The sequence below is a fragment of the Alexandromys fortis genome, unplaced genomic scaffold (assembly GCF_014885135.2).
Source record: "Alexandromys fortis isolate MF-2015 unplaced genomic scaffold, M_Fortis_MF-2015_v1.1 scaffold_13, whole genome shotgun sequence".
In the NCBI taxonomy this organism is placed as follows: domain Eukaryota; kingdom Metazoa; phylum Chordata; class Mammalia; order Rodentia; family Cricetidae; genus Alexandromys; species Alexandromys fortis.
The window spans coordinates 16,813,510-16,835,957 of NW_026067908.1; the positions used below are offsets into that span (position 1 = coordinate 16,813,510).

General features: G+C 34.2%; 2 protein-coding genes across 4 annotated transcripts in view; one reads left to right on the top strand and one right to left on the bottom strand.

Annotated features, from left to right (window-relative positions):
• Positions 1-22,448, bottom strand: part of Ift74 (intraflagellar transport 74) — a 90,602-nt gene that overhangs the window by 46,637 nt on the left and 21,517 nt on the right. For all 3 annotated transcript variants that reach the window (XM_050136274.1, XM_050136275.1, XM_050136276.1), the window contains exons 5-10: positions 22,041-22,139; positions 21,804-21,864; positions 20,039-20,098; positions 18,155-18,216; positions 1,190-1,328; positions 613-675 (exon numbers count right to left, since the gene is read on the bottom strand). In XM_050136274.1, coding sequence (XP_049992231.1) covers positions 613-675; positions 1,190-1,328; positions 18,155-18,216; positions 20,039-20,098; positions 21,804-21,864; positions 22,041-22,139 — 484 coding nt within the window. The remainder of the gene's footprint in view (positions 1-612; positions 676-1,189; positions 1,329-18,154; positions 18,217-20,038; positions 20,099-21,803; positions 21,865-22,040; positions 22,140-22,448) is intronic.
• Positions 7,458-16,992, top strand: Lrrc19 (leucine rich repeat containing 19). The gene is made up of 4 exons (XM_050136281.1): positions 7,458-9,268; positions 11,273-11,786; positions 12,836-13,024; positions 13,689-16,992. The coding sequence occupies exons 1-4, from the start codon at positions 9,191-9,193 to the stop codon at positions 14,015-14,017; spliced, it is 1,110 nt and encodes a 369-aa protein (XP_049992238.1). The 5' UTR covers positions 7,458-9,190; the 3' UTR covers positions 14,018-16,992.

Sequence of the window (22,448 nt, forward strand, 5' to 3'; positions counted from 1 at the left end):
AATTCATTTGAGGGCTGGAGAGATGGCTCAGTATTTAAGAGCATTGCCTGCTCTTCCAAAGGTCCTGAGTTCAATTCCCGGCAACCACATGGTGGCTCACAACCATCTGTAATGGGGTCTGGTGCCCTCTTCTGGCCTGTAGACATACACACAGACAAAATATTGTATACATAATAAATAAATAAATATTAAAAAAAAGCAGAAACAAGGAGATAAGTGGGATAGGAATGTATGATATGAAATCCACAAAAAATCAATAAAAATTAAAAAAAGAAAGAAAAAGGGAAATCCAATGTTAAACCCTCAAATTATTTACCTCCCTCCTCTTTATATGGCTTTAGTCTCTTATAGTGCATCTAAACTGCTGTTATATAATTTTTTTTTGCACAGTACTGTAGGGCAGTGATTTGCTTTGTATACAGTAGTTACTAAAAAAAAAATAACAAAAATAATGTATTTCTTGCCCATCTGAGACCTCTGTGGTTCAAAATGGGAAGAAAATACACTGAACTTTTGTTAGTAAACTGCTGCGTGCATGAGTGCGGCCAATGTTGCCCTGAATTATCTCTCAGAGCTCAGTGGCAGGAAAGTGCTCCCATGACTCATACTCACAGTTTCTAGGCTCTCCTTCTTTATGTTCAGTGAATCTAGTTGTTGCTGCAGTGTATCTAATTCCTAAGGGGAAAAGACAAATGTAAAGTAATAATTTTTCTTCATTTTTTAATAACTCACCTACAAATGTAATAAATTTTGTAAATATATTCAATTTCTATTTTTTCATATTGCCTACAGCTTACCAAGGTTTTATCCTATTTGGAATAGTTCTTTTCATTAGTTCTACAATCCTTCCCTCACACTACCAACAACTTCCTTAGTCCATCACAGTTACCTTATTATTATTGTTCTGATCACAATCATCACCATACGTCAACAACTTCCTAAGTCCATCACAGCTCTCCTATCAGTGTTCTGATCAGTCATCATCAGAAACCTTCAAACTCATGATGCCATCACTTAAAATCAAGATTTAAAATTCTAATCTTTAGCCACATTTTCACACCTTTTGCCTACATGTTCTTATGCTCAAGACTTACCTATACATGAAATGGAGCAAAGGGAGAAAGATGGAGAGAGGGAGGGAAGGTAAGACGGGAGGAAAGACAATTGACACCGTCCAGGGTAATATTACCTGCAGCAGTTTCTCATTTGTGGTTTTCATTTCTATGTACTTGACTTGTTTTTCTGGAGACATATTTTTGATAATGCCATCTGCTGCTTGCTTTTCTTGCTCAACTTCTTCTTCTACACTTCTGATTTGTTTTTCCTTCCTGAAATCAAGAGCATGAAATATTCCTGCTAGTATATCGAGGGGGGAGGGGAATCAATAATTTTATTTAGAGATACTTAAAAAGAAAATCAACCTCAGTGTGTGAAAGTCCTTATCTTATAAAAAAAAATGTATATAAAACTTGATCCCCTTAGCACAGACTTTTCTCTTCTGCATCCCCAATCCAGTTTCTTTATTCTCCACTTAAATGTATAAATGAAAGAAAGATTATCGCACACAACCTCTCAGGCCTATGTACATATGAGGTTCACAGTCTTTTGGTGATCATACTCGTCTTACAATGGTGACTTTCAGTCTTCAGTCAGTCACAGCCTTCTCTGGTCAAGCCAAGCCCTGTATAGAAAGTTACTACGTGAATCATTTAAAGCAAGGCCGCTCTGACTGAACTGGCCAATATGGAGAGCTACAGTGCAATATGAATACTTTTTATGATTTATTTATCTTATATGAATGAGTGTTCTGACGCATATATGTACGTGCTCTATGTGTATGGCTGGTGCCTGCAGAAGTCAGAAGAGGGTATCAGATCACTGGAACTAGAGTTACGGAGAGTTTGAGTCAGTGGGTGCTGGGAATCAAACACCAATCCTCAGTAAGAACATTGCTCTGAACCACTAAGCCACTGTGCAGCCCCACAATTTGATCTTTTTAAAAAAAAGAAAATCACAGGTTGAGTGAGATGGCTCAGGGAGTCTAAGTACTTGCCGCACATGTCTGATAATCTTTCAATCCATGGAACCCAAAGCAGGGCAGACCAAATCCACACTCTCCATGTCAACTGAGCACTCTTACACACACGGACACACAACAACAACAACAACATTCTAATAAAAACTTAAAAAGAAATTATACCATAAGATCAGTAACATACTTTGCCTAAATGTGCTTTTACCTATTGCTTTAAATACAATGGTGTGGTGGTTTGAAAGAAAATGGCCCGTTAAGGGAGATGCGGCTTTGTTGGGAAGTGTGCCACTGTGGGGGCGGGCTTTGAAGTCTCTTTTCCTCAAGCTTCTCTCAGTGTGACAGTCAGTTGACTTCTTGTTGCCTGCAAGATGTAGGACTCTCAGCTCCAGGCACCACGTCTACATGCATGCTGCCATGTTCCCCATCATGATGATAATGAACTGAACTTCTGAAACTGTAAGTGAGCCATCCCAATTAAATGTTTTCTTTTAAAAGTTGCCATGGTCATGGTGTCTCTTCACAACAATAAAAATCCTAAGACAAATGGGTATTTAACAAGCATATTTGGCACCATAATACATTAATTTCCTGAAAAATATAACCACTGTTTAATAATAGCCACCCTAATAATGCAATAATATAATCACAAGAAATACTAGTATACCCTGTATCTTATTTTCTACACAGTCAATTACTAATAGGTTACAGAAAGTTCCTTTTTAAAAAATAGTATTTTTATTAATTCTTTGAGGATCATATACAGTATTTTGATCCCTACACTATTTCTCCCGTATCTGCCCTCTCTACTCTCACATAGCTCCTTCTCCCCAACTTCTGAGTTCTCTCTCCTGCCCCCAGCCCAAGGTAGTTTGTACTGTGCAATTCTTTTGGGAGTGGAGCCAGTCCTTCTAGAGTATGGTTGACCTACCAAGAGTCATTTCATTAAATAAAGCTGACAGCATTTATTTGTTAGGTATGGTGGCCTTTAATCCCCAGTTTAAGCAGCAGAGGCAGGCAGATCTCTGTGAGTTCAGGACCAGCCTGGTCTACATAGGGAATTCTGGGCCAGACAGGAATGCACAGTGAGAACTTGTCACAAAAGGAAGAAAAGTCGAAAGAGTAAGTTTGATCAACATAAATTTTTAGTGCCCAGATCATGAATTTCTCACTGGTTTTCAAAAATCTGATTAACCTATCATTATTTACAGCCTTCACTCATAGATAATAATTTGTACTGTCTTTAATCAATTAACAGCTAACTCCATTAGATCCAGATACCTTCTGTACACTCATGTCCTACAACTGGCAAAAGGACCTAAACTTAGAACATTTCCTACAAACTCAGAATAACCAAATAAAATATGAAGGTAATGTAACAGACAATGGGAATTCCAATTTACTTTTGCCTCACTGTTGAACAGGCACTGATATTTTTCCTTAAAATGTAACAATGGGATTTCTACTGCCAAAATTTAGGTGAGTGCACATGAGTTCACAGAAATCTGAAGCAGAAAGTGTCATTTATTTTAACCTTTTTTTTTTTTTAATTTACCAAGACACCAACCAAGGAGCTATCTTTTTGGAAAAACTCATTCTACATTTCATTACTCAACAAACACTGTTTCTTCCGCTGTCCACTGTAGTGAGATGAAAGCTAACATTGTACAGTATTTCATTTACAGAGGGTTAAGATTGCATCACAAGGAAGGCGCATATTATTTTCTGAGGGCATACAATGGCTGTCAGGTTTCTAGATGGCTTGAGCACTTTGCCCCTGCTGTAACCTGGCAGTAAAGTGACAATAAAAGCAAGGTGCCATAAAAATAAGCAAACAACAATGTTGAGAGGCAGTAGAATATAAAACTTGGTGGTATGCTTGAATCTAACAAAATATAAAATAGCTTTGCCCACACTGCTTTAGAAACGTGGTTCAAAATACTCTCAATATTATACTCTTTAAGTCATGAAACAAAATTGTTAATATTTTGATTAAAATTTTGGAACAAAATACAAAAACTAAGCAAACTGCTATTTGTTACACTAAAAAAGTCAAGGATGTCTTTAAGAAATTCTAGTCAATCTTTTGCTAAGGAATACCAGCTTCTTAATCACCTGTTCACTGGGTACAAAGGTTAAGACAAAGTGAAACGTGATCATGTGACACAGGCTTTTCTGATGGCGTAGAAGAACCAGAATAGATGTCTTGAGCACACCCGTCTCAGATACAAAAAAGACAAAGGAAAGGTAAGATCCTATATACTTAAGGTCTGGTTGTTGTTGCTGAACTAAAGAAATTCAGTTGGTTAAATCTGCAGAGCAATTCTTGCCTTTAGTGACTAACATGATCATATTTTCACACTGTCTACTGCAGAAATAGTATAAACCTAGGAAGTGGCCAACAGCACTCTACAAATCAAGTTATAGTGATATACAAAGCTTTAATCAAATTTTTAATAATTTTTTATTTTAAATGTTATTTTAAATGTTAATCTAAAGAAATTTTAACCTTAAAACAAATTTACAAGATTAAAAAAAAATTACTAGCTGAAACTTCTGAAGTTGGGTGACTATTATTAAATAGCTTTCAAAAATAATTTCCAATGTAAGTTATTTATTATTTAACTTTTAAAATTCAAAAATCACACAGTAGTTAAGAAAAGAAACAAAGTTAACTGCTAATTGTTAATCTCTCACTTTAAATGTACTGTATTGTGGTATAAATATCTAAAATATTGAAGGACAAAATTACTTCTGGACTTTATTTAACAAAATCAAAATATGTACAGCATACTTTTTTTCTTTACATAAAAGATTTTATTCTGTAGTTTCTATATGTTAATATAATATTTTGAGGCATTAACATGAGTGAGTGGGCTTCTGGCTTTGCTTTGAATACAGAAAATTGGAAAGAGCATTGCCTTAATGGTAACAATAATTACAAAAGTCATATATTCTACAAAACCATAATGCTTGAATCATATGAAGATATTGTAAGAAAACAAAGCTTCAAAAACTTAAGGAATAGTAAGTTCATTAAGGAATCTGTACAGCATACTTTTATCTCACTGCCCATAATAAGCCAAAATGCCTAAACTTGTACTGGAAACTTCCTATAAGAAGAACATGAATTCTGTAACAGTATCATCACTTTGTGTTCAGATTTGGTTTTCCTGTGTAAAGGTTCTTAAATACATACACCAGCTAGTGGAAACTCTATTTCTTCCTGATGTTATTAATTCTTTCAAAAGACAGAATTCAAAATAACCTTCAAATTGAGAAAAAAAACTAAAGAAATGGCCTTATTTAACTGCCCCCCCCCCTTTTTTCTGACTTCTTTTTAAATCAACATTGAAAGACATGTTTTTGTCTGGGGATTTGTGTGACATCACAATCTTAACATTCATTCTCTGTTGATCTCCCCTAGCTAAAAACACACACGTGTGTGGAGAGACCTTTAGACAGCGTGGGCTACAACTTTAAACATAGTAACACTGCAGATAGGTTGAAAGGAGATCCTGTACTATATGCTGCTTTTAATTCCACAATTCATTAAGAACGATATTTCTAATCTTTGTAATTTCCTTTAGTACACTATAGAAAACAATTACTAAGTGATAAATATAACATGACCCCCTAGCTCCTTCTCCTAAATGGCTCACAGCTCTACCTTGACCCCACTTTATTCTTCATCCGTATTTTGTTTATTGAGACAGGGTCTTTCTATTTACTCCTGGCTGTTCTGGAACACATGAGGATCAGGTGACCTCAAACTCATACAGGTTCGCCTGCCTCTGTAGAGCTGGGATTAAAAGCCTGGGCCCTTATTTGCTTCTGTTCAACAGCAACTCTTCACCGATATTAGTTAATTTTGTGTAGCCTACTTCCTTTCTTTAACTATCCTTATCCCATATGGCTGAAAAACTAGCACTTCTCCATTACTTAGCCCTCCTCACTCATGTGTGCATACCACTGAGGACATCAGTACTAAGTGTACCAAAGAGGCTGCCCAAGTGTTCCTAGAGATCATTAAGTACAGGTAAGCTAGCTTTCATAAATAACCTAGGCATCCCCTTTTTATAGCCAATGATGTGGAGTACATTGTAGCTTAATTCAAATTCTGGCTCTAAAAGAGTGATAAAAATGTATTTTATATAAAACTTATATTGCATAAAATCTAGGAGGCAAGTAACTTTTTATAGCAAACATGAAAAGACAAAAAGAAGAGAAATAAAGCTAAACGTATCAACAAATTGAAAGCAATGAACGAGTGGACAAGAACATACCAGCACTGAAAAATAATAAATTCTTATCACCAAAGAACAAACAGGCTTCAGTAACTCGAAAAGAATCTTACTCTACTTGGCTTTTCCTTCTTGCTTGGATTTAATAATCTTCTCTTTAAAAATCTTAAATAAGTATAACAACTGCTTAGAAAGGTACAAGTGATTAAATATTAGAAGACCTCTAAAAATGACAGGAAATAATTATATCCTTTCAAACACGTGACGACTTTGAGAAAACAGGTAGACAGAGAATATGAAACATCATCATGAATAAACGATGAAATAGAAAATAAATACTAAGAATATTACTTTTCAATAAGGGGCAATTTCTACTTTGAGCAGCATGTCGAATACACCTATTAACTTTGGCTTCTATTCAAAACCTGACCACAATAAAAGTTAAAGGTGAGGGGGAATATAAACTCACAAGAGCAGAGAATGAACGAGGAAGTAACAATAGTAAGATTTACAAGTCTGAAAGTTAAGTGGTAACTGAAAAAGCAAGTTTTTCCCATATTAACAATGGGAAAAAAAAACAGAAAAACCACTTGATTTCTATTACAGGAACTTAAATTGTTCAGAAATTACCATTATCAGCTATTCTGGAAACAGGAGGAGGCACAAAGTCCTCCATATCTCTGCTCTGACATGTGATGTTCCTTCTTTATGGAAGCTAAGAACTTGCTTTTTCTGTGGAGAAATTTGGATACTAGGCCCAAGCGAAAAGAGAAACAATGCTTAGATGAAGCTATATCTGATACACCAAATAATAATATTAAATCACCTTTTACCACTCTGTTCTTGAAATGATTCCTACAAGGCCTTCTATGTATAGGAAGTAATTTAGATTTTTGTGAAATACAACTAGCATGAAAGATGAATGTCTAAAGTCAATAATGCAAACACACAGTTTTCTGTCAGGCACTTAGTTTCACACTTTACCCCCAAACAAAATAATAACATTCATGAAGAAAGCTTCCATAGCTGGAAAAAAAAAACTGGGGACACAAAAGCTATTAAGAAGAAGAAGAAGAAGAAAAGAAGAAGAAGAAGAAGAAGAAGAAGAAGAAGAAGAAGAAGAAGAAGAAGAAGAAGAAGAAGAAGAAGAAGAAGAAGAAAAGAAGAAGGAGGAGGAGGAGGAGGAGGAGGAGGAGGAGGAGGAGGAGGAAAGAAAAACGAAACAAGCACAAAGGCCTTTAATTCCAGCACTTGGGAAGTAGAGGCAAGCAAATCTTTGTGAGTTTGACGCCAGCCTGGTCTACATAGTTAGTTCCAGGACAGCCAGTATGACACATAAAAAAAACCTGTCTCAACAAACAAAAACACAAGAATGAAAAAAATGAAGAGTGGGAGGGAGGAAGGAAGAAGAAAATATATCAATGCAGCAGGATCTACTGAAAAAAAATAAAAGAATAAAAAAGGTCTAGAATCTAAAGAATATATGAAAAAAAAACTTGAAAGATAAAGTTGAGATTGTCTCCAAAAAGTAGAGCAAACTACAATATACACAGGAAAATGAGGATCTGAAAAATGAAGGTTATTCTAGATGGGACAATACTCAATTTAGGCAGTTCTACAATTAGTATTATCAATCAATGGAATAATTTAGAAATGAATTTTCTCAGAACTGAGTGGTATAACTTCCAGATTGGAAGGGAACCAGTTATCCATCTGACTGATGAAATCAAACTTTAAAAGGCACAGGATCATGAATCTGAAAATACTGACTTTAGTACTTTGAGGACTAGGGAGAGGCAAGGTAGACAAGATGACAAAGACTGAGAAAAACGTAAGTACTGAAACTTAAAACAGTAGAACAATGGCCATCAGTATTTTGAGGCAAAATTATTTCCCAACTAGAATTCAATTTCTAGCCAAAATTACTCAAGGTTAAAAACAGCAAAAACGTCCTTCCTGTGGTCCTTGGAAGTTATGATGCCCTACCAAAAAAAAACGAAACAATAAAACAAGGCAAATAATTCTTAAAGCCAGGAATCTGTAATAAAGACTATGGAGAATCTGTACATGAAAGTCAGACATGAACAGTGGAAGCATCATCCACTGGTCAGTGTGTCTAGACTCAGCACAGCAACAGGCTCCAGGAGAGGCTTTTCATGTAGTTGACAGGGAAATATTTAGTACACACTACTTACTGAGAGATTTCCTATAGAACAGCATGAGAATAAATTCATGACAAAAAAAAAACTTGAAAAAATAAACACATTTTAAAAAGCTCAGTTTAGCAAAACAAAAAAGTCTAAAATGGAAAGAGTAATCATGCTACATGGTTCAGTAACAATAATTTACATATGATCATGACATTATAAACCTTGAAAATTCATCTGGTAAAATTCACTAAGTATTTGTTAGAAATGAACAGCCAATGTACTGGAGGTTACAGTAGTGAATACTTGAAAGAAACAGTAATTTTTATCTTCCACCATTACAAATCAATCTACAATATCAATACAACACCCCAAATTGAATTATCAAAAAGCATCAATTTAAATATATACTTAGGTTTGCACATAATTGCAAATATATATTCCTCTGGGCTTTTTTATCTACATATATACTGAAAATCTTTAGCACAAGTATTTAAATTATTTATAAGGGTTTTTTTTTCTTTTTGTTAGCTCTGAAGCTAATAACACATCCTAGAAAACTACTGAGTCTTGGTGTCCACAGGGACTGTTCAGTTTGTTAAGGTTAGTTAGTATACAGGATAATGAAAGGCAATGTGATTGCTTCATATTTTCTGTATTTTAAAAGAAAAATATATGTAAAGGGGAAAAAGGAAATCAGTATGTCATCAACCTCTAAAGTTTATCTCTTAAAACGAAATTATTCTCTTTTCTCTTAGGCCTTCAGTATGAAAATCACACACTTCATGACCGTGTTTTGGCCACTCTCTATGCTTCTATTTGACAAAAGCCAGGCCTCTAAAACAGTAAGTTTTTACAAACAATAGTTAAAGACAATTGATGAACTTTTAAAAATTAACTCTTGAAAACCAGTGGAATGTCTTCACAGCTAAAGGTGTTTGCCAAAGCATAGCAATCTGAGTTCCAGCTCCAAAACACACTATAAAAAGTAGAGCTGACCTCTGAAAACTGTCCTCTGCTTCCACATGTGCTATGACATGCATGTGCATGGACACGGGAACACACACACACATAACCATACACACATACAAACATAAATAATAAAAATTAAATTTTACTTATCCACATACACTAAAATTCTGTAACCTCTGAGCAAAAATATTCTTTGTTTTATAAAATGAATTATTTTTCAAAGCTAACCAAATGGGAATAAAAAGTTGGTTCGGGAGTTAAGAGCACACTCTGTTCCTGCAGAGGACCCAGGTTCAATTCCCAGAACCCACATGTTGGCTCATATGTATCTGCAACTCCATATCCAGGAGATTCAAAGAACTTTTATGACTTCCACAGATAGCAAGAAGATGCATGGTACATATATTTACCTGCAGGAACATACAGATAAAAATAAAAAAAAAACTTTAAAACAGAATAGAGTCCTGTAAATTTTCACTATAAAATCAGAGATTAGTTTCAAGACAAAAAAGTTAGTTCAAATCGTAGAATAAGGCAAGAGAGCTGAGGAAATGGTTTAGTGCAAGCAAGAGGATCTGAATTACATCCAACGTTGACCTCTCCTCCTTCTCCTCGTGCACAGGCAAGCACATACTGTACAAATACAAAGAAATAAGGTATAGCTGAGGGATAGAGCTTAGTGGGAGAGCTTTTGTGTAATACCCTGGGATCAATCCCAATTCTGCCAAAAAGAAATTTTAGCAACTAAGTCATTTGTGTTGACATATACCTGTAATCCAGAGTGTATTAGCATGAGGCAGGATGATCAGGAGTTGGCCAGCTCATGCAATATACTGGAACCCTGTTGCAAACAAAACCAACATCAAAACAAACAACCCCCCATGTCAATCAACAAAAATCATAAAACGTAAGAAAAGCTCACTGATACAATTTACCACCAAGCAACTGCATTATTTCAATGGCAGGGCCTAGCAAGAACTATTTATTCGATGTATAGTTACTAATATGGGAATCATGTCTTTTATTATAGCTCATCAATAATCATTTTATTTTTTTGAGACAACAATGTAAACCAGGCTGTCCTTGAACTTATAGAGAGCCATTTGCCTCTACCTGTGCTTAAAACTGTGTATCACCACATCTAGCATGGTTCTGTATTTGATAGAAAACAATTATTTACTTTTAAAATATCAAAATGTTGTGCTGTCATACCAACAGAGATTGTTGGGCATTGATTTATCTAATATTTCTAGGTATGTGATGGTATCTCCACAAACTTCCAAATTCCCCATATATATCTATCTTGCATGCTAACCTCAAATAAGGTTTTAGTCTGTTTTAATTTTAAAAAAAAAGCATCGTTGGCCTTGAACTTGTCAGTCTCCTGCCTCATTCTCCCCAAGTGCAGGGATGACAGGCATGTGCCAACATTCCTGATTAACTAAGTCAACAAAACTGCTATTTCCCTTATAATTCTATAAAAGAAATAGAGAAATACTCTTTCTGTAATGCTTACATAGAACAGGTGGAAGACACCTATGAAACAAAGTACTCTCCTTGGGTGGTTGTACCAGAATTCCTTAATCTTTAGTATTTCATCTTCATAAAGAACTACGTTTGTTCTTTCTTTTTCAGATTAAAGTATCATTTTTTTCTAGAATTTTTTTTTTTCAAGACAGGGTTTTCTCTGTAGCTTTGGTACCTGTCCTGGAACCAGCTCTTGTAGACCAGGTTGGCCTCGAACTCACAAAGGTACTCCTCCCTCTGCCTCCTGAGTGCTGGAATTAAACGTGTGTGCCACCACCACCTGGCTAACTTTAATCTCTTCTGTTAGAATTTTTCCTGATTAAAACATTTCTATTTTTTTTCTTTTCTAGGAAGTCAAATGTAATTTCACCAGAAGGAATTATTCCTTTATTCCAGAGGGTATCAGTAACAGTGTTACCATCCTTGATCTCAGTTCTAACCAGATCACTCTGAATGCTTCAGACATCAGGGTGCTCCAGATGTATTCTTTACTCACTGAGCTCTACTTGATGGAAAACAGCATTACTGCCATACACAATAATAGTTTCAGTAATCTCTCCAACCTAGAAATTTTAAACATCTGTGGAAATTCCATCAGTGTAATTGAACAGGGCTCATTTGTTGGCTTAAATAAAATAAAACAGTTATATCTTTGCCAAAACAAAATATTACAACTGAATCCCAATACATTTGTACCTCTATTCAACCTGAGAGTTCTGAATCTGCAAGGCAACTTGATAAACCACTTTGATGTGCCACAAGGATTCCATCTGGAGCTGCTAACGTTGGATGGAAATCCATGGAACTGCACCTGTGGTCTACTCCAGCTGCAGAACTGGCTGAACACGTCTAATGTGATATTAGGTAAGCAAGAAGACAATATGGTGGAACTTTGATGGCTTATGTCAGAACTGGAATAGATAAAAGAAAACGATTGGGCTGGAAGTACTGCTCATTGGTAGACTCAGGCCTTGAACTTCATCTTTAGCACAGTTAAAAATAAACCAATATCAAACCAAACAAAACAAAAAATTAAAAAAAGCAAAAACACCACCTGGAAGAAACTGCAGAACAGACATGCGCTCAGCCTACCTGGCAGAGGGTGATAATTTAAACAATGGTATGTGCAAGTAGTATTAAACATGCAGAGTCATTACGTAATGTTATTTTTACGTGTCAGGTGTGGTAGTGCATACCTTTAATTCCAAAGCTTGGTAGGCAGAGGCAGAAAGAATTCTTTTGAGTTCCAGGCAAGCCAGGATTACACAGTGAGATCCTATCTTAAGAAAAGATTAATTTTTCTTCAAGTTCTTCCTGTCTATTCTTTAGGGTACTATACCACAAAATACACAGAAAGAGGTCCCTTTGGTTGGTTAGTTATTTGTTTTCCAGCACTGGGGCTTGAACTGAAGGTGTTGTCTGATTTTGTTAACCGCACATCATACTCTGCCTGGGATCCAGATTAGAACAATAATCTTAATCATAAACTTTCTAACATACAAACTACAAAACTTCAGTTAACCTATAACAGGAATATGCATCAACACTCATGCTGATATACAAACTCATCTAGAGTTCTTTTCTTATAATAAACTTTTTGTTTCATTTATTTTATATTTTGTGTTTAAGTGTTCTAAGTGTATGTGCACCATGTGTGTACCTGGTACCTGCAAAGGTCAGAGGAGGGCACTGGATCCCCCAGAACTAGAGTTAGGATGGTCATGCACAACCATGTGAAAGCTGGAAATTAAACACTGATTCTCTGCAAGAGTAACAAGTACTTTAACTACTGAGATACCTTTCCAGTCCTTCTTATTATCTATGAAGCCTGACTTATCAAAACTTCTATATCAACATTATGTTATGAGCCACTTCTATTGTCAATAATACATCTTAATTTATTTCTTTACCAGAGAATGAGAACATCACCACGTGTAGCTACCCAGATGACCTAAAGCACTACAGCATTAAGTCAGCACCATTCACTGCTGAATGCCACTCGAAATTTATTTCCACTATAACTGAAGATCTGTATATTGATTTTCCGTCCATTGGGAATTCAACTTCTAATAGCTCTTTCAAAAATGTAACACGGAACTCAGGTAATGTACTGGTTTTGAGCACTACTATTGCTGAATGTGTCCGACTAACCACACAGCTCTCCTTGTCTTTCACTATTTTGAGCTTCTATGAACAATGTAAAAGAACAATTCATCTCAATGAAGCTTTACAAAATACTGGAATTCCAACTGAGGCTCTACTATATATCATTCACATGAAACTGTGTATTAGTCAGCTAACTATTTTACTACTCAAGACACCACACTTCACAAGTATGTTAATGGTTTCATGTAACAATACCTGGTTTTTAGTATTGGCTACTGCATAAAACATGAGAGGACATACAAGTCTATACGCAAAATTCATTTATGTGTCAAAAATACCACATGCATGTGGTCTGAAGATAATTTTATACAGTACTTTGGGGCATCTGCGTTTTTACGGTGGCCTGTCCCTTGAGGACTGTTATGGAATTTCCACCTGTGAGATCATGTTAGTGCTCAATGAGTTAGTTTTAGATTTTGGAGCATCTTGGGTTTTTAAACTAGGATTCCTCAACCTTTAGCCATTCTGAAAACAATGTTCTTTGACCATAGTTTTCTTTAGTGTATTAGTAATTTTAATTCAAAAAAAACTGTAAAGTATGTTCCTTTCTAACGCTGTTTGGCTTTTGTCAACAAAATCTCTCTCTCTCTTTTATTTAAGAACATGAACCTCTTGGAAAAAGCTGGGCTCTCCTTGTTGGCGTTGTCGTCACTGTACTGCTGACGTCACTCCTCATCTTTATTGCTATCAAGTGTCCAATATGGTATAATATTCTGCTTAGTTACAATCATCATCGCCTGGAAGAGCATGAAGCGGAAACCTACGACAACGGCCTTACTAGAAACCCAAGCTCCCTTTCACAAATAACAGATACAAACTCTGAAGACATTACAGTAATATTCGAACAACTGCATTCATTTGTGGAGAATGATGATGGTTTTATTGAAGACAGATACATCGATATCAATGAGGTACAAGAAGAAAAATAATTTATCATGTTGAAAATTTGAAAAAATATTTTTAGTCTACTTATAGCTTAGACAAAAAGATTTTTATTTGCAAAAAAAACTTTAACAAGCAGACCATCATATTAATCAGTACCTTATGTAAATATCATATAATTTTTTTGCTGTATTGCACAAGCAAGTCCAAATGCAGTAACTTATACTCTGGTTAGCTAAAAGCTGAATAATTTATCTACACTACCACCACTTACTAGTGTCAGGAGTATTCGGAAAACCACAAACTGGTAAAAAACAAAGCCCAAGAATGATTATTTACTAACTAAAATGAACAGATGCTGGTATTAACAAATGCATGTGCTGCAATGTCTGAGATTATACTAAAATTTTAACCAATAAAGAAATATAAAATTTAGATTTATATCATCAGAGTGAGGATCTTTGACTACAGAAATTAGTCTAATGCTCACAAATGAATCCACTGAATGGAGAATATTTTTTAATGCTGCCTGAACCTAAAAAAACAGTTTCCTTAAAAACTGGCAGCAATTTAAAGCATAGGCACAATATTTAGGAATAATGCCTAATAATCACTACTGATTTTGACAGTGATTTTTTAGGAAGGGTTCCACATACAATTGCTATACTCAATATTGCAATGGCTTCTAAACTGGCCATCACAACTACTCATGAATTTTCTTTTAAAACACACATTTCTGTATCTCTTTTGGGAGATTATTTTTCAAATTATTCTCAGCTAGAGCTGAGGAATACTTAGGTAATCCACACATATCTGTTTGTGTTTCAATAAACAGAGCAATGCTTCCCAAATTGTTTTCTAGCTGGGCGGTGGTGGCGCACGCCTTTAATCCCAGCACTTGGGAGACAGAGGCAGGCAGATCTCTGGGAGTTCGAGGCCAGCCTGGTCTACAAGAGCTAGTTCCGGGACAGGCACCAAAGATACAGAGAAACCCTGTCTCGAAAAACCAAAAAATTTTTTTAAAAAAATGTTTTCTAAAACACTGATTTTCCACAATGACACTGACAAGCATTTACAGAAAAAGAAAAAGTTACCTAGTCAACTTACCAAAAGAATCTGAATTTAAACAAGATGAACTAAGAATCTTTCCTTTAGTATTGATATAGACTTTACTAAACTGAGGTGTTCTCTGTTAACTCAGAGTAAAATACTGAGTTTTGAAGAGCATATACATAGCATGTGGAAGACCCTGGGTTTTTACTCCCACATATACATATATATGTACACACACATACACACAAAGAAACTTTAAAATTTACTTGACAATCAAACCCTTCCTTGGAAATATAGCTAAAAGCTCACAGCACATTAAAAGACCAAAGGACACATTCTGGAAACACTAGCCCTAAATAGAAAGGGTCTATCTAAAGCAAAATGGTTACCAATCCTCGTATAATGGATTAGCTGCCAATATAATTTGAACCACTTACCAGTTTAAAGAGTGCAACCAAAAATTAGCAAAGTCTGTGATTTACCATTCTATATGTGGGAAACTCAATGTATTTATCTGATTATTTTTGAGATAAGGCTATGGCAAAACACTGAACTTTTGAACTTTACTTGTGGATGAAATATGTAACATATTTTCTATGATTTTCGTCATCCACATACACAGAAGAGGACAGTGGCTAGAGTTGAAGATGGAGCACAGCTGGAAATGTGCTGACAAAACTTGGAATTAGATACATGGGCATACAATGCTCCAATTCTGATGTTCCAATTTCTAGTTAATAAAGATATCCCAAAAATGTACATGATAACATCTTACAAAAGACTAGTAATGTAGATCAGTTATATAAACAGTGCCGATAAGATAGCTCAGCAATTCAACTTCCATGCACCAAAGCCTGACAATCTGAGTTCAATCCCCAGACCAACATGATGGACAGAGAGAATCAAGTTGTCCTCTGAGCTCCACATGTACACTACGTTACAAGTGTACCAACACACATATACATACACACACACAATAATAAATTTAGAAATTTTTAAAGGTGGGAGCTGGAGAGATGGCTCAGAGGTTAAGAGCATTGCCTGCTCTTCCAAAGGTCCTGAGTTCAATTCCCAGCAACCACATGGTGGCTCACAACCATCTGTAATGGGGTCTGGTGCCCTCTTCTGGCCTTCAGACATGCACACAGAGTATTGTATACATAATAAATAAATAAATAAAAAATTTTAAAGGTTATATAAATAGTACATTCAGTTGGAATGTTCACAGATGGAAAATAAAATATATCCCTTGAACCAAATGACTTATTTGTGTTAATACATATTTTATTATATTTATAGTAACACAAAGAATATAAACATATCTAATCTTATGAATTATAAATTATTTAAGTATCAATTTTAAAACATAAAGCATCTTTATCTAAATAATCTATCACTCTACTTAAATAACATTTCCTTCTAAGATCTAAAAATTAATTTTTGGGAAATAGTATAAAATTATAAATAAGCCCAGATTATACTTGATCTCTTACATCCAACATTTTATTATTGGGTAGTTAGTAAATATCTGACTGAGGAGGAATAAATGAACATAAAATTGTGACTAATATGCTTTTAAAGGACAACTGATTTTGACTAATGCCAAACTAGAAAGATAACTCAAAATCATATATTTACTATGTAAACATTGTTGCAATCATTTGCTGAGGCTATACCTACAACCAGCTTATACTAGACAGCTTTTCCATAACAAACCAGAGACTCAAATCACACTAAATGATGGCAAAAATGGAAGCTTTTTCCATGTTGTCAATATGAATGGCCTTCCTTAGTTCCTCTAAATACACAGACAAGATTAAGCTAGTGACCAAATACTTTTCAAATCTTTTACTTTTTATTTCTAGAATATATACTTTTAAAACATATAACTGTAAAATTTATACATACAATTTGGGTCTTAGCATAACTTCTGAGATAACGACATAGGGACACATAGGTTTTAAATTCTTTGAAGCATTCAGAGCTACAAACTTATATGTTTGCATATACTTTCTTCATCAGGTTGTTTACTGCAGAAGTAACATGGGAGTGTATTTAGTGTTAATAAACTTCAGTAATTTTGGTTAATAACTAACCTTGCTCTCAAACAAATTAACAGTAGTAAGCTTCTGGAACAGAATGCTATACATGTGTTTATACACCATAGCTCAACTTTTACATTTACCTTACCATATGCTGAAATATTTGATACTGGTCAAAACTAATTTTAAAAATTATTTTAATTCACATTTATTATCTTTGTAGGGATTACTGTTACATTTTATTATGGAAATCAAAACTAGTTCATATTTAGTCTTTATAAATAAGTTATGTATAAATTCACATATAATCTATAGGCAGCATAGAGTATTATATATTGTGAGAATTATATTATCATAGAGAATATAATTACCATAATGTCAGTTAATGTACAAAGCCTACTGACTAATAACTGCTTCCATTAAAGTAGAATTAAAATGTCAAACTAGTTAAAAGTCTCAGTCAAACTCTAAGAGTAGACATAAAGACATAATTCATCTTACAGTTTAAGTTGTTGGAAGCAGAAATCATATTTATACAATTGGGTAGTTCTTTCTTTTGTATACTATTCAGTTCCTTGACATTAAAATAGATTTTGTATTGAGATGTTATGTTAAATCAAGAAAAAATGACACATTTTCTATTACAAATATATGCTTGTAACAGGTCAGTAAGATGCCAGTTGTGGTTCTTTTTGTTTGTTTGTTTGTTTTGATTTGCTTTGCTTTATTGAAATGAAGTTTCTCTGTGAAACAGCTCTGGCTGTCCTGGAACTCACTCTGTAGACCAGGCTGGCCTTGAACTCTTACGAGATTCACCTGCCTCTACCTCCCAAGTGCTGGGATTAAAGTTGTGCTCTAACACGCTCAGCCCAGGTGTGGATCTTATCTGTAGTCCCAGCACTCAGGAGGCTAAGCCAGAAAGATTCTTGTCAGCTTGAGGTAGCCTACACTACAATTAAGATGTTGCTTCATAAGAATCCAACAATTAATTAATTAAGAGCAAATTAAGAAAAAGTTAAATTTTATAAGGAAATAAATGACTCACAAGTTAAACCATCTACCAAAACTCATTTATGAATCTGAACTTACGCTTGTCTTTCAGTAAATATGACATCCATACTCTGTGTTTCTCGATCATTCTGAGCTTTAAGCTGTGCAAACAGTTAACATAGAAGTTAGTCATTAAAAAAGATAACCATCAAACCAAACTCTCTTTGGAAAGGTTACTCTAGTTATGAACTACATGAGATTATTATAATAATGCCAAATACAAAAATTAGAAGAAAAATGCATCTTTCATCTAACAAAGAACACTACCAGTTAACTTAGTCCTTTATATTGACATAAGTTCTCATCAAAATAATTCATTTTTCTTTAGTGATCTGTCCAATAATTAAAATTAAAATTAATTTATGTAAAAACCATTTCAAAAACACACTATGTTCAATAAATACTTGATTAGTCATATGCTGAATTTAGAATCAACATAATTTTGTTCTTAAATCTTTCATGATTTCGTAAGTACTCCTAAATGACTGTTATGTACACAGACCTGAATCTGGATCCACCCCAAATAAATAAAAAAATAATTTTCAAAGTTTCCTATACCTACAACCAGCTTATACTAGACAGCTTTTCCATAACAAACCAGAGACTCAAATCACACTAAATGATGGCAAAAATGGAAGCTTTTTCCATGTTGTCAATATGAATGGCCTTCCTTAGTTCCTCTAAATACACAGACAAGATTAAGCTAGTGACCAAATACTTTTCAAATCTTTTACTTTTTATTTCTAGAATATATACTTTTAAAACATATAACTGTAAAATTTATACATACAATTTGGGTATTAGCATAACTTCTGAGATAACGACATAGGGACACATAGGTTTTAAATTCTTTGAAGCATTCAGAGCTACAAACTTATATGTTTGCATATACTTTTTTTAGTACTTAAAAGAGAATCTTGTAAACAGTAAGTAAATGGCATAAATGTGCTCAATGGTTTCAAAGAAGGAAGGAAAAGGGAGGAAAGGAAGCAAGAAAACATTTCAAGAGTTTGGCATTCTTTGTATAAGGAAGAGGCTGCCATATTTGAGAAAGTTATGTAGAGAAGTATTAATGATAGGTGGGGAAAGACACTCCTTGGTTTCTAACTAACAGAGGAATTCTATTTCTCTTCCAAATATTTCATTATTATATTTGACAAATAATTTTCAAAGTTTCCTCTATTTATTTCTAGCAATAAAATTTATTTCTAAGTTTGTAAAACTAAAAATAATTATTGTAGAACCCCAAATTTAGAACTCATTTTAAAAATCCTGGATTTTTTATAGCCAGGATGATGCGGGGCATGCCATTAATCCCAGCACTTAAGAAGCAGAGGTAGGCAGAGTTTGAGGTGCTGGAGAGATAGCTCAGCAGTTAAGAACACTTGTTGTTCTTCCATAAGACTTGTGTTCATTTTCTAGAACCCTGTGGAGGCTCAAAGCCATCTGTTACTCTTGTCCCAGGCAATTTGATGCCTTCTCTGGCCTCTGAGGGCTCAGGGCATAGACATATAGGCAGATAAAACATCCACACCCTTTAATTAACTTAAAAAAAAACTATAAGAAAACTTTTAAAGATATCATTTCCATTGAATTTTAATTCCATTTGTAAAAAAATTAAAACCTAAGGAAACATTTTTTAAAAAAAGAAGTTATGAACCAAAATATTATTAATATATATTCAATCAATATAGATGGTTCTTCCCTAGCGTTATTGACAGATGTTAAAATATTTACTCCAACAGCAACAAGGATATAAAAAACAATAAAAAGTGCTTAATCATAATTGTGATACTTATGATCAGAGTCATAACCACCTTTAATGGCCATAAAAGGTTTTACCAAATTATTTCTAGCTAAATGCTTTATTTTAGAGGATATGATTTATATACAATTATTACTTATATTTGTATATTTTCTTACCATGTTGTAATCATTCATAACTTCTTCCATTTCAGTATTGGTATTGAGTTTATCTACCAACTAAAAGCAAAAATATAACAAAAAAAGCACCATTTGGTTAGCCTTAATAAATTTTAGGTAAGTTTTAATATACATACCTATTTTCATAAATAGCTAGTCATTTCAGTGTTAATACTATCAAGTGTCTTACTTTCCAAAAAAAAAAAATAGTGAGCCACATTAAAAAATAATATTGAAAACCTAACATACTCTTCATTTGGCCAGTAAATGAGAAGTGATGAATTACTGTTCCTTTCAGAACACTGAAGAGTTTTCTCTGCTTTGAAATGACCAAGTTTATAAAGGTCTGAAACAGAAAAAAGCAGCGTTGGAAATTATCTGCCACTTGAATTTTTCTCCTCCTGGAAACATTAACTGTTTTAGAAATTTATAGTAGTGAAAAGGCAAAACAAGTTTATTTCCCATAAATTTATTTTATAAAACAGAACACTAGTAAATCTAATTCTTAAGTCAGAGAATGTCCTGCTCTTACAGAGGATGTGAGTTCAGGTCCTAGCACCCACACCAAGCAGCTTTAAGTGCCTCTAACTGTCTCCAGGGAATCAACATTATTATTTCCTTTGGGCCTCTGCGGGTAATGGCACTCATGTGCATACACATATACACATAATTAGAAGTAAAGCAAAATCTTTAAAACAATAAACAGTAGAAAACAACACTTACTAAAAAAAATTCTAATTAATATTGGTCTCAAGGTGTTTTTATAGAGCATGTGCTCAGAAAATTTAAGAACTACAAAATATTCTAATTAGCAAAATTTCACTGTAAGTGAATATTAACTAGTTATATCATAATTTACCTAATCAACAGCGGAGACAAAAGCTAGTCATGCCATAATTGTTTAATGTGCCTCAGGAATTAGAAAGAAATTCTGATGCTAGAAACTTCCTGGAGGTAGCATTACTCCAAGGACAAGGAGTTAACAGCATTGCCAAGGTGATAGTCTGCACTGGGAAACATCCTCAGTGGAACTATTTTTATGAGTGTACTCTGTTTTGACAGAATGCACACAAAATTGAACACTCAGATGGAGGTAATCTGTATGCTAGGTAAAGAATTTAAATTTCATGATGACAATGCTCCATATCAAGGTAAAGGTGTTTTTAAAGCAATGGAATCATTCTTACCTAATAAATTGTAATGCTTTAAAAAAATATTATTCAAACATTTGTAGGGGAGAAAAGCTTTTGTGTGATTTATAAGTGTCTTTAAAAAAAAAAATGAGGCTAGCAATATGGCACAGCAGGTAAAGCTTCTACCAAGGCTTGTGGCCTGTATTTGATTCTTGGGGGACCCATATGGTAGAAAAGAAGTAACTTACACAAGTTGTCATCTGACTTCCATGAATGTGCCTGCACGCACGCACACGTGCACACACACACACACACACACACACACAAAATTACAAATAAATAAATAGTAGGTAAAATAAATATTTTTTATAATGCAAACAAAATTGGAAGAATTCCTATTAATCTGTTAAGCCAAGTTATTTCTGGGGAAGGAAATGAAGGAGAAATGAAAAAAGCAATTTAATTTTTGTATTTTTATACTTCCAACTTTTTCACAAGAAATATATATATATATATATATATACATATATATATATATAGTTGTGTATTATTTGGTATTTAAAATGTATTTTTAAGTGTCAAGAGCACAAAAACAAGCATCAGGAGAAATTCTCTGAGGAAAGAGACAATACCATGTTGTAGTCTGCTAGTTGTCCTTGAAAGTCTTTAATTTCAACAGCTAATGTCTCTGCCCTACAAACAAAAGCAAATGCATTCATAAATACATAAGCAGATCAATATAAAGAACCTTATGGATGGTGTCATATTTAATAAATTATGTTCATGATACTGAATAAATACTGAATTGATATTCAGTGGGATGGATTCCTAACAAAGATCTTGCATGTCTTAATTGTAAAATTACTCACCTCTTTTCATACGACAAATACACTGAATTTTCTTGGTTGTACATTTCTATTTCTTTCTGAAGTTTATTAATTTCAGTTGTAAGTTCACTTATTTTGCTCCTAAGTGAAAAAAAAAGGAAGAAGTTTAGAAATACTTTTAACTCAGAAAAGACTTCTAGTTAATTAAAATAGACTTCGTAAATGTGTAACAATATGTATGGCTTTATCAAATCCATTTAAAATGAACGGTTTCAGGGGGTTGTGTCACTAAAAATGATGAGCCAATGAGAAAAATGGCTGACACAGAGTCTCTAATCAAGGAAGATGAAACAGGCCAGGCGTTGTAGTACACACTTTTGATCCAACATGGAGAAGCAGGAAAAGAAATCCAAGTCTGGGGACAGCCTGGTCTGGTCTATACAGGAAGCT